The 11,687-nt window shown below is 41.5% G+C and overlaps 2 protein-coding genes across 2 annotated transcripts; both read right to left on the minus strand.

Annotated features, from left to right (window-relative positions):
- Positions 1–328: 328 nt before the first annotated feature.
- On the minus strand, positions 329–2,703 carry myadml2 (myeloid associated differentiation marker like 2). The gene has a single exon (XM_030736396.1). It carries the CDS (start codon positions 1,856–1,858, stop codon positions 947–949), a length of 912 nt encoding a protein of 303 aa, XP_030592256.1. The 5' UTR covers positions 1,859–2,703; the 3' UTR covers positions 329–946.
- Positions 2,704–4,558: 1,855 nt separating this feature from the next.
- Positions 4,559–11,376, minus strand: notum1a (notum, palmitoleoyl-protein carboxylesterase a). Its single transcript, XM_030736099.1, has 11 exons — positions 10,845–11,376; positions 8,321–8,373; positions 8,115–8,210; positions 7,714–7,774; positions 7,578–7,636; positions 7,387–7,489; positions 7,084–7,275; positions 6,654–6,751; positions 6,407–6,554; positions 6,276–6,323; positions 4,559–6,182 (listed from the first exon to the last, which is right to left on the minus strand). Exons 1-11 carry the CDS (start codon positions 11,171–11,173, stop codon positions 5,879–5,881), a joined length of 1,491 nt encoding a protein of 496 aa, XP_030591959.1. The 5' UTR covers positions 11,174–11,376; the 3' UTR covers positions 4,559–5,878.
- Between the last annotated feature and the right edge of the window lie 311 nt (positions 11,377–11,687).

The following is an 11,687-nucleotide window of genomic DNA, read 5'->3' on the forward strand; positions in this document are numbered from 1 at the left end:
TGTGGTTGTAATGCTTGTTGTCATACAGACAGGTAATACCTTTAATGTTAACTTAAAGTTACTTACTGGCAGCCATTACCAAGTACTTTCTGTATTTTATAACATGGTAAAATAACAAAGTAGCATTATTGTGTTTTTTTAATGAACATTCTCAAGCACAGTATTGCAGCCTACTTGTCGGCTAAACAAACTGAAGACCTACTTTACACAAAGAAATGGAAGAAGACCAAACCAAAACACACACATTTTATTATGCACGGAAAAGATTACAGATATGACTAAAGAATGAAAGTTAACACCCTGCTTGTGGTCAACATGTAATGCAACAACAAAATAACAAATTTAATACTGTTGTCAAACAGTTGCCTTTAAAAATGATTCCTCAGGTTACATTTACATACGAACCTAAATTCGAAAAAAAAAAAATACAGTAAAGTGGCTATGTTCAGTGCAAACTGTTGACCTTACAAATACTACACATATCTAGGAAATGTATTTCCACCCTGTTTTTTGTTACATGAATACCATTAAATACATTGCTAAGTCATTGAAAGGTTGAATGATGTAACACTGGTCTGACACTTCTTTAGGTTTGTGCCAGATAAGAGAGATGCCTTTGTTACAGAGACAGACGTGTTTCCTGGTCTTCTGAGGACAGAGTTGCTGAGATCAGCTCATCGGTACACCTCTCCATGGTGCATGTTCCCTACGGTAGGTCACAGCAGAACTGTCCAGCACAGAAGCCCAAGACTAGATGAATACTGCAACATAAAAACTAGATAAATACTGACAAGAAAAAGTGTTATAGACTGGCTATATAACACTGTGAAATGATGGATTCAAGGCAGTGAATCCTTCACATAGACCTGGGTATGGAGAGCAAACTGGATGTGGTTGCAAACTTTATTTATTTGGATACGAGGCTAAAGGGTGGTGGGGGAGTTTTTCAGACAGCAGAGCTGGAGATAAAACGAATCCTCTGGGAGTAAACAAGGTCTACAAAATATAACACTAGATTGACATTAGTGAACACTGCCACAACCAGCTTACTGTCCCATGGACATTCTCCCCGTGGGCAGTCCTCAGGACGAGTAGTGTTCCCATACTTCTTGTCAAAGCTGAAGATGGGCCAGATGAGTGCAGTGCTGAGGTAGAGGATCACAGCAAAGAAGGTGTAGATGACCACAAACCGATCAAATGGGAGCCGCAGGGCAGAGGTCTTACCAGAAACCGTCAGTATGACCACTATCACAGTGACAGAGAAGCACAGGCTGTACACCACCACGCAGTACTGGGTTGCAATGTATTGGTTGTACTCACTGTCATTAGCCAGGGCCCCAAAAATGATGCAGGCCACAAAAGCCTGAACCACCTTCAGCAGACCAGACACAGTGGCCATGTATCCAACCACAGCTCCTGGCTTGGCTCGTGTTAAGAACACCTCAGTCGCGTAGGGGAAGCAGCAGACTGCAGAGCAGACTGTCACAGCAATGCGGTATATTTGGATTTCACAGACCTCACCAGGACACTCAGTCTGCAGGAAGTAAACAGGGTAGACCACAGAGGCGGTGATGTACATGAGTGTTGCCAGCATGGCAAAGGCCACGGTGAAGTTATCCCAGGAAATTGGCATACATGTGTGGAGCCGTGTAATGTCCAAGGTGAAAACTACCAGTGTGACAGCAAAACAGAAGCACCACACAAACATGCAGAAGGTTCCGTAATTGGCACTGTAGCCTGCACTGTGTGACACAAGGGCCATTATGGTGCAGCCAAACAGTAGCTGGAACATTCGGGTTACTCCTAAAGGTGACAGCACAGCTTCTTTGTTGAGGTAATGTCCTCCGTGAGAATCCATGGTGCCCGTTGTCCCTCTGAAGCAGCTGTTTTTCTTGGTGAGAATCTTAATGTCCCGTTGCCTGTCTTGGTGTCCTTGCGGCCTGCTCTTTCTTTTTCGCGCAGACCTCACCCTCTTCTTGGTTTCCTTTTATAGATGGTCCTTAATTACAAATGTCTGTAACTTCTTTCCTGACCTTGCTTTGTAATTACAGTAGTGTGCTTAAGATCAGGTTACATGTGTACATTGTTATATAGAAGTTTGTTCAGCAGCTTAAAATAAAGGATTTTCAGTTAACCTTAAGAATAATTTGATAGGTTTTGACTGATTGATTTGTTTCTTCTCGGTTGCACAAGTTTACAAACTATGCATATTCTGTCTAATTTCTGTAAATAATATAACAGAAGTGTCAGTTGATTTTTACTGTTTTCAAAATGTTTTCCGTGGAATATCAATATAACAGTACGATGATGGTCTTACTCAAAACTGCAGTGTCTGTCCTTTGACATCTCAGTTTTCCCTTGCTTGCTGTCTTCACTCACTATGTTGTCCGGTTTATCAAAAGAAAAAAGTGAAGTAATGCCTTCTCCGATGAGCTCTCCTTTAAAATTGATATCCAAAGATCAATCCTCTAACAATAGCCCTCAGTGCCAAACAGGTGGACAAATTTGTGTTCCTGTCAGTCAACTTCAATTCCTCGTGAACTTGGTCCTTATAATTTCTTCTCTTTTCTTCCCATCAAAATCAGTCAAACCATCGGATCTGCCGCTTGCTCTTTGTCTTCTGCCTCTCAGACTTGGTCTCCCACTCTTTCTTATTCACGCAAGCACACGCTGCTCCACTGGTGTCTGTGAGTGTGTACGCAGTGGACTGCTAGCGGTGGCTGTTTAAATGAAAGTTTGTGCCGAGCCCAGAGTTACAGGCCTCGCCAGCGCTATAAATAGGGGGTCTATATTCCACAGAGGGGTGGGAGGCTGCATGTGGCAGGGCAGTTTGGGAGTCTTATTTCCAGGGAGCACCCAGAGTGGCTGAGTCAGAGCTCCCACAGTAAGAAACTGGCATTTACACACAGTGTAATGACAGGGAGGAGGTCTAAGACACCCATTAGAGGCATAAATTACACACAGGTTGAGAGGGATGATTATACACAAGAGATGGCAGATTTGACCTGTGCATATGAGAGGGAGGTAGAAATGAAGTAGCAATTACTTAAACTACTTTAACCTTTTATATTAGTATGCTCTGATTTTTTTTAATTTTTTATTTTTTTTAATTTACACACTACAAGAAAATTCTTACATAAAATCACTACTAAAACAATTTTAGAAATTGTGTCCAATGATAGACTGTACATTTTTGAGCACTCTGGAACCAGTCTTATAAATTGGGTTACAGTCACTAATGTTCAGTTTTACTGCAAATTTGAAAAGTTAAATGTAACTTTGTTTTTTTTAGCTCTGGAGGAAGTTGCTCAAAATTGCCTTAAGTGATGCCACTTGAGGTAACAATGGTTGTTGCTGAAGTCTGCAATTTAAAAATAAATATATAATTGGGCGTGGTACTTGAACAAGTTGTTATCATCTCTGTTTGATGCTAGCAGCTTGCATTAGCTGTTCCAGTGTAATAGCCAAAACACAGGAACTATGGGTAATGTAGGCATAATGTGAAGAACAGTATTATCCATCTGTCTGTCTTCTTCCGCTTATCCAATTCAGGGTCACGTGGGTGTGGGTGAGGGTGAGGGTGGGGTTGTCACAGAGTAAGAAACAGGGTACACTCTGGACGGGCTGCCGATCTATAGCAGAGCTAAGAACAGTGATATCCATCCATTCATTCTCTTCTGCTTATCCTTTAACAGTAAACTCTGTCTCTGGTTCATTAACACAAATTTCAAGCCAGTTTTTATTGCCTAAGAATGTGAGGTTAGCAAGGTTTCTTTTGTTGGAGATCAGTGTGAAGTCAGTGGTACTCCTTTCTGAGATTGCTGGCTTAAATTACACCCAGTAGGGTGTTTGTTTATTCTCAAAAAAAGAAAAAAAAAGTTTTTTGGTCTGTGATGGACTTACCATGGGAAGACAAAGTGGTGTTATTCTGAGGAAAGTTTGTATACTTAAAATAATTTGGAAAGAACATTTAGATGTTGATAAGCATGTGTAAAGATAGCCGTGGCTCAGGAGCTAAAGTGAATTAGTGGTTTGATGCCCAGTTTATCCTGCCCAAAGAACTGCTGAACTTTAAGTAAGGTGCCAAATTACTCCTGATGTTTAGGTCAGGCCCTTGCTTGGTAGATACCATCACTCTGTGAGTGTATGTGTGAATGAAAGCTAAATTGTGATGCGTGCAGTCCAGGTAACAATAAACATGCTGCACTGGTTCAAAGACACAGCAGGATAAGAGCCATAAATGGTGCAGACTTTATGATGCAAGGCAGCTTAGTTTTGCATCACTTGCACAGCTTTTGTTCAGATATCCCAAAAGAGATTCTCTTAGTCTGTAGGACTTTTGGTACTAAAAGCTAAGAGTATTACAGTACAACAGCTAGTATTATTAATACACCTTATAAAGGTAATAACAAGACTGCACAAAAACATTTACCTTGTAGTATATTATGTTATGTGTCTTTTCTTCTGGTCTGATACAAAGACATGCAGTCAACACAAAGAGAAAAACAGCAATGTATTTACAATTTACAAAGAATCACTTCTCTGTGAAAATAGCACTTATAAATATGATTTACATAACAAAATAAATATGTAAATTACCAATGTAGCTTGAGTTTTTTTTTTTTCTGTTAAAAAATATGTTACAGAATAAAATTACAATTAGTAATACTTTTCCTTTTCTGGTGTGATGCGAAATAGAGGCCCTTTAAAAGCATCATTTATAAAGACATCATTACATACAACATTGACATTATATTAAAAAGTGATCTCTATGAGAAAATATAAGAAGGGAGTTACAATGGTGAACACTTGAAAGAGCCTATACATATACTCAAAAAAAATATAATACACAATATTTGTCTCCCTTTAAATGTTCATTGCATTGATTTGAGGATTGCTGAGCTACTGAGGCGAGCTAACATGAGTGTGTTTGAACAGTCCTGTCATGCTGATGCGGCCTGTGTGGAAGAGGTATAGCTTAGATGTAATGGCACTGTGGTGTATGTATAGCTATGTATAGACAGTAAAGTGATTCCAGGGCTACTTTAGCACCACAGTTAGCATCGTTAAAGGACTTTGCACATTTTGAGAGTAAAAATATTCCAGTTCAGTTTAGACACTGTCAGGAATAAGAGTTACCTCTATATGGACATTTTGTCTTATTACTTTCATTAGCAATTAAAAAAAAAAAAACTGGTATGTGTCTGTTTAGCTTAAACAGGGCAATCTAATTGACAGTCTTATGCTATGAGGTTCAGTGTCAGATGTCTCTTTCTAGTGCTCTTTTTTTTAAAGAGGTAAATTAAAATGTTTCCTTCCTGATCAGCATTTATCATATTTTCTTGTTTCTGCCTTATGTCAGTTATTTTGTTATGAGATTTCCAATTACAAAAGAAAAAAAAAATGCTTGGACACAACTGCATTGATAAAGATCTTATAATGGCTACTTAACAAAGACAGCATCCCTATGTCATAGAGACAATGACTAAATTTAATCTATATGGAAGGATAAACTTAGTAACAAAACATCAGTGAGCATCCTTAAAACTGGATTACATTCATGATATTTTCTTTTACGAAGTAAAATATAATTAAATGGAGAGTAGCAAAGAGTTGTGCCTTGTTATTGTGGCATATTGCCTTAGTACTTGTCACCAGATGTGAGGAAAGGGATTGTGGGACAAAGTCTGAGTCCCTGCACTGACTGAGGTTTGGAGTAAAGTAAACAGGAGGTCAGAGGAAATTCATTATAGGTAGAATGGGTTGTGAAGCTGGATGGGTAGTTGGAGGTATCAGGCATGAGAGACTGGCCAAAGAGACCAGCCAGCCAGCTCTGCTTAGTTTACCTTTGAGATAATGTGTGTACATTTGTGTCCCTTTAGCTGCCGCTACTGAGCATGCCCAGTAGCTTGCTGGGGTCCATGCCCTGCTGCTGGGCCATTTTCTGCACATCAAAGCCCATGTGCATGAGGAACTGAATGACATTCATCTCCTGCCCTGTGAACTGATCTCGGATGGTGGGGCAGGTGGGGTTGCAGTGTGGCCACGGGCAGCTGTCAATCAGATGCACAGGGCAGGCTTTAGGTGGAGCCTTGTTGTTCCTGTTGTCATGTAGGCTGCGGTCCCAGCAGTGCAGTGCTCTGGGCAAGGAGGTGCCTTTAACCTGCACATCAATCCAATAGCTAGAACACAACACAACACAAGAGGGCGCTGTCAGTACACAAGTAGAAAGTCTCATAGGGAGAAAGAGGCCTTTGAAAATGAACCATACTCACTTTCTGGTGATAACTTCATGTGATAAGCATGCTGGAGCAAACATAGCCCTGAAGGAAAAACAAAAATCAGCGTGAGTCCATGCAATAATTCTTAAATTTTCCACTTAAAATGCAGAAAGACGTGGCCTTACGGGACATCTTTGAGTGTGTTTCTCAGCTCAATGCCCAGGTTTTGGATGTAGCGCCACTGGCCCTCCTGCACAGGCTGACCTGTCAGCTGAATGTTGTCCACTGTCAACTGAGCCTCATCAAACAGCCACTGGACCACAAAGACAGGGCCTGCGCAGGGAAAACGAGAAAATCAGCCAAACAATTTGAGCCTGTGCAGATCATATCAATGTGCACATTTACATGTATCAAAGTAGATCATAAACCCACTTTTTATAGATGGGAAGACTCTATATCCAAAAAAGCAGTTCCACTCCTCTCCTTCATGGGCTTGTTTGCACCGCTCTGGTACCACCCCTCCCCAGTACCTAACAGAAACAGATACAAATAGGACATGATGAGTATATTAGCAACCTGATGATCTAAGTTTAATGACTAGGCTTAATGCTTTTCTTTTTGATAAAGCTCATGGTCAAATGTATCAAGTGACCCTGAAATATTCCTTAGTTAGGCTGCTTGAGGCTCAGACTGTCAGGGACCTCACATGATGTGAGAGGCACTTCCCTCTTTTTCACTCCCGGTGCCTATTTATATGCAATGAATGTCATGTTCACTCTTGTGGAGTTTGTGATTTGTCCCATTTCTTATTTGTACTTGGAGCTAATATATAAATAACACTGAATTTAATTAAACCCCATACTTGATGCCTCTCTTGATGGTCTCAGTGGGGGCACAGCTGGCAGTGTCCACACAGTCAGTGCAGTGGTACTGCTTGTTGTCCAGGAACCATCCAGAATCAGAGAGGCCTCGTACTTGTATCCCAGTGTGGCCCAGTCCCTCCAAGAGCTCTGCTACATGGTCCACATTCAGAAGAACACCAGTGCCGCCCGCACTACACACAAAAACATTACACATTTTCATGCACATACAATACTATGAAGGTATGAGGTGAAGGAGCTTTTCAATTAAAAAGCCCAGGCAAAAGCTTTACACATGAACACACCTGCTTCCTGCTAACAGGAGGACCTTGGCATTGTCCAGACCTTTTTTCAGCAGGTCCTTCACAACCTCCTGAATAATGAGTGAGCCCATGAAGGCATAACCACCTGCGTGCAACAGAGAGAGAGGAAGTGTACAGCTCTTCTTTAAGGGCAAATACAGTCTTGATTGTGACACTTTAGCGAGGTCTCTTACTTTGCTCTGTTTTGGCTGTGGCGCCGCTCCAAACATCACTGGAGCAATATGGGACAAACCTGCACAACAAACATAACATTTCAGATGCCACTTGCAATTGAAAAGTGAGCATCAATAAGAGCACAAGTCAACTTACACCATGTTGGCATTCCACCAGTGAGGGTTTTCCTCAGGGAGTGGAGACAGGATCCCTGTGCCTGCAGAGACAGACCGACATGTATCATTAGCCATCCTGGCTCCCTGAGACACATCCTCTTCTTACTCATCATCATTACCTCATGGATTACAGTTATTACAGTGCAACAAGAGAGAGAGGCGTCTCTCTTCCTATAGTGGTGGGCGCCAGGTAGCCCTACACCACAGCAACAATATGAATGGGTGTCAGTCTCAATAACACTGTAAATGAACACAGATACATCCGATCCTTTTAACTGCTGAGGCACTAAAGCAGGTATGTATTTCGACTTGTATTCAGGAGCCACAGGTGGAGTAACGGTGGGGCTGTCGGAAGTGCACTGAACTCAAGCCGAGGCTCACCTGTTTTAGTTTGGGGCCACTTGGAGGAGCTCATTAACCTTCTCATGGTCTCATATCGGCTATCGCAATTCTCCTTATTGAAGCAGTACCAGCCTCCTGGACACAGACATACAAAAACAAATGGTGGATCATTTTATATAGGTTTCATAATTTGGACAAAAATGAGAAATGCATTGAGATGAATCAATTTAGTCCAAACTACCAACCTTCTAAGAATATCAACCACCGTCTGCTGCCTCGAGATTCTTTCAGGTAGTACCTACAAGAGCCAAAGAATGGAGCAGAAAAACCCCCAAAGTGAGCACACGATAATAGGTACAGTTGAGTTTAAACAATGTATGAATATGATTCTAAATTCCTCAAGTTCTATTTCACACTGCCTGCATGAACGTATCGGCCCACAGGTTTGAGACTATGACTTTTATTTAGAAAGAAATAAACAGTGAAAGATAATGTGGTCATTGTTTTTACACGGATGATTGCATTCAAGCGTAAAATATAAACACATGACACCATCGGTGATAGAAACAAAGATGTCCTGAACGTCATCCTTATCTCAGAAAGGTGCCACGGATGACAGCAACGATGCTGTGTATACGCGCTGCACTTCAAACACTGATACAGTGATCAGACAGAAGATAAACATCATCCTCTCTCATATCCTGATAGCACTGTAGATCCCAGGAGCTGGTATTTTTCCATAAATGTACCATCATCTCTTCACTCTGAGCACATCATTCTTTAGTCCTTACACAAAACATGGATGAAACAAATCCCTTCCAAAGTACTGATATGATAAGAAATAAAACCTCTTTTGCTTGTGTAGATGCCAGCAAACCCGCATACGCCCAATTTAATGCCCTTAAAATGCACCCTGGCTGAAACAAAGTGACTCTGAGCTAGTGTTGCTTCAGGCTACGATTGTAGGCAGTCAATGTATATTAGAATATCAGATGTGCTGTGTGTTGTCAGGCCAGAAGAGGGCAATGCACCCATGCTTTAATGCACTCCTGACCAAAGCAGCATCATCTTTTATTCAACAAAAATAAAACACACAGACATGAGGAAAATTAAATTTTTTTTGGTGTGTAACGTAGCTTTAGCTGCAGAAACACGAGGCTTCTGAATGTGCTTCTGTGATGTCTCTGCCATTTTTTTTTCTTCTTATTTCAGTGAATATCTGCTTTATTTTACCAATGACTCAACACTAAAGATTGCCAAACACATTTCGGTGACTTTAAGGCAAACAGACTTGGCTGAAGCTCTGAGCTGCTTACTCAGACACTGAATCACACTTTGGCTGCAGTTCATGTTTTATACTATTATTGGGAACCACATTCAGTAATGTAGGCTGAGGGCAGTTTACTCTGTTTCCAACCAACACGCTAAAGCCAGAATTGACAAGCTTGACAAACAAAGATGTGTCAACCCAACCCATCTAAACAAGTTTCAAGGAGATGAAAAACACACTTCAGGCTTTCTGCTCAGTGACCTTTTTTTTCCTTTACATCCTTATGTATTCCCGTGTTAAGGGTGACAATACGGATGAGCATCCCAGCTGATAACAGTGAATGAAGGGCCATCTGCCAGTAATTGCTCCTTTGCATGCGCTCGTCCCCACGCTGCGTGTTTGCAGAGCCTAGAGCCACGGTGTAACCGACATTTGTTTTTGTTTTTTTTAACGTGAATCAGTCAGTCGATCGGTCAACAAACTGCTCTCAGATAAGTGCACATGCACAATAACAAACAAGTCAGAAAGAGAAGCGCAGTATTATGACTACAAGACATGCTTTCAGCACTGTGCATCTAGTTATGTATAATATTTCGACATGTTCGCGTGTTACAATTGAGACATTACACCTTCTAGAACTATGCACCGACCCGTCCGCTGTACTTTAACACACAATTTGTCTTTATTTTGCAACCAAATTAAAAACAGTCTGTACGACTTTTGTATTTCACAGTAGGAGAGGCTACATTCCTCGTTTATTGTTGTAGAGGCACGATTTATTCCTCTTACTCTCCAAATTATTTTTTTTTATTACTTCACAACAAATTAGCAATAGAGATCTCTGAAAAATGAATATAGGCTCGATGATTATGGTACCTTATCCGCGACAGACTAAAATCATCCATTAAAATGGATCAAAACAATTTACTATAATTTTTTATGAATAGCCTGTTTTACATTTTTACAAGTAAAATAAAGCACACCGTTATATTGCTGTAAACTGCACAGCTCAACCGTCTGAGTACTCAGAGAGAGAGAGACGGACAGAGAGATGGGCGGGGGTCTGAAAACTTAAATCGAAACTCTCTGCAGCGCAAATCCTGCATTCTAATTCGAAGCAAAGGAAATGAAGCATAGGCCATGTGGCTCTCCGCAAATTTCACGCTTCGCTGACACAAAGCAGCTGTCTTATCTTTTACTTTGATCGCGGCATCAGGATATTTTTGTTACCATTCATTCTTTTTTATTTGTATTTATTCATTAATCCTGTTTTTGACATTTATATACTTCTTGATCGAAAGGGAAACATGCAATTTAGCAACCCAAATACTGAGAAAAATCAGTGGAGATGCACTTTCTCAGGTCAGATCCATGTGGGCATGACGGGTGATTCCTGCTTGAAATGCCCTTTAAGCAAAATAGCAATTCCTACTAGCTCAGCTGGCCTGTCTTTGACCTGACAGTAATGTCATACATGTTTATGGTGAGTTGGTACGTACCCCGCAGGACTGCCGTCGTTGCAGGTGACTGATGTATTCTCCAAAAAGTTCAGCTTCATGTCGTAGTCAAGCTTTTGCGCCGAACACGGGTAGAGGGACTGCGCAAGGTTCTTCACTTGTGTCATGAAGTTATCCATGTTGTCCTCCACCGCGGTGAAATCCAGAGGGAAGCTCTCCGTGGTGTCACCCCGGTCCGCCCGGTATGTGGGAGGAGGCGGTGAGCGTCGCGGTTGTGGGTTGCGGCCACCCCGAAACCTCCGTGCGCAAAGAGCTCCGGACTGCATCAGTACCAGCAGCAGCACTGATAAAACCACTCTGATTGGTGTCATCTTTTTGACGTCCTTCTTCTGAATTCTCCTTTAAAGAACACTTGCTGTCTGCTTCCAAAAATGTCAGTTACAATCAAAAGTCCTCTGAGACCAATTGTAGTCACTCGCTGAAATTTCTGGAAATACTTTCTGATTTTTAGAGTGCGCCTACAACTTCTCCGTCAGTTATCTGGTTCAACGCAAGCCCTTCTGGACCAAGCACACGAGCTTGAACGACAACACTGGTGCCATGCTCTTGTTTTTTATTCAAACTTTCCCCCCTTGTGTGACCATCCAGCCAATCGCAGGAGTGGGGCAGGACTCAGGGCATGATCGAGCCTGGCAGACTGCCCCCCTTTTAATTTACAGAGGGAAAAAATGTCCATGCGTTGGTTCTTTTGATCCGCAATGTTTTATTTGATGTGGTGGCTTTTATTGGCCTTGAAATGCACATTTCCCATTCCACCACAAATTTATGAAGTGAGAATATGCATCTTGTTACACACTTGCTTGGAAAAAAAAAACTGTCAGGGTC

The sequence above is a fragment of the Archocentrus centrarchus genome, chromosome 8 (genome assembly GCF_007364275.1).
Source record: "Archocentrus centrarchus isolate MPI-CPG fArcCen1 chromosome 8, fArcCen1, whole genome shotgun sequence".
In the NCBI taxonomy this organism is placed as follows: Eukaryota; Metazoa; Chordata; class Actinopteri; order Cichliformes; family Cichlidae; genus Archocentrus; species Archocentrus centrarchus.

Excerpts from the sequence above, each read along its gene's own strand:
- notum1a (XM_030736099.1), bottom strand. The coding sequence starts at position 11,173 with ATGACACCAATCAGAGTGGTTTTATCAGTGCTGCTGCTGGTACTGATG. Across the intron at positions 7,490-7,577 it reads CACAGCCAAAACAGAGCAAA|GTGGTTATGCCTTCATGGGC; the intron begins GTAAGAGACCTC and ends TGTTGCACGCAG. Across the intron at positions 6,752-7,083 it reads ACCATCAAGAGAGGCATCAA|GTACTGGGGAGGGGTGGTAC; the intron begins GTATGGGGTTTA and ends TGTTTCTGTTAG.
- myadml2 (XM_030736396.1), bottom strand. The coding sequence starts at position 1,858 with ATGGATTCTCACGGAGGACATTACCTCAACAAAGAAGCTGTGCTGTCA.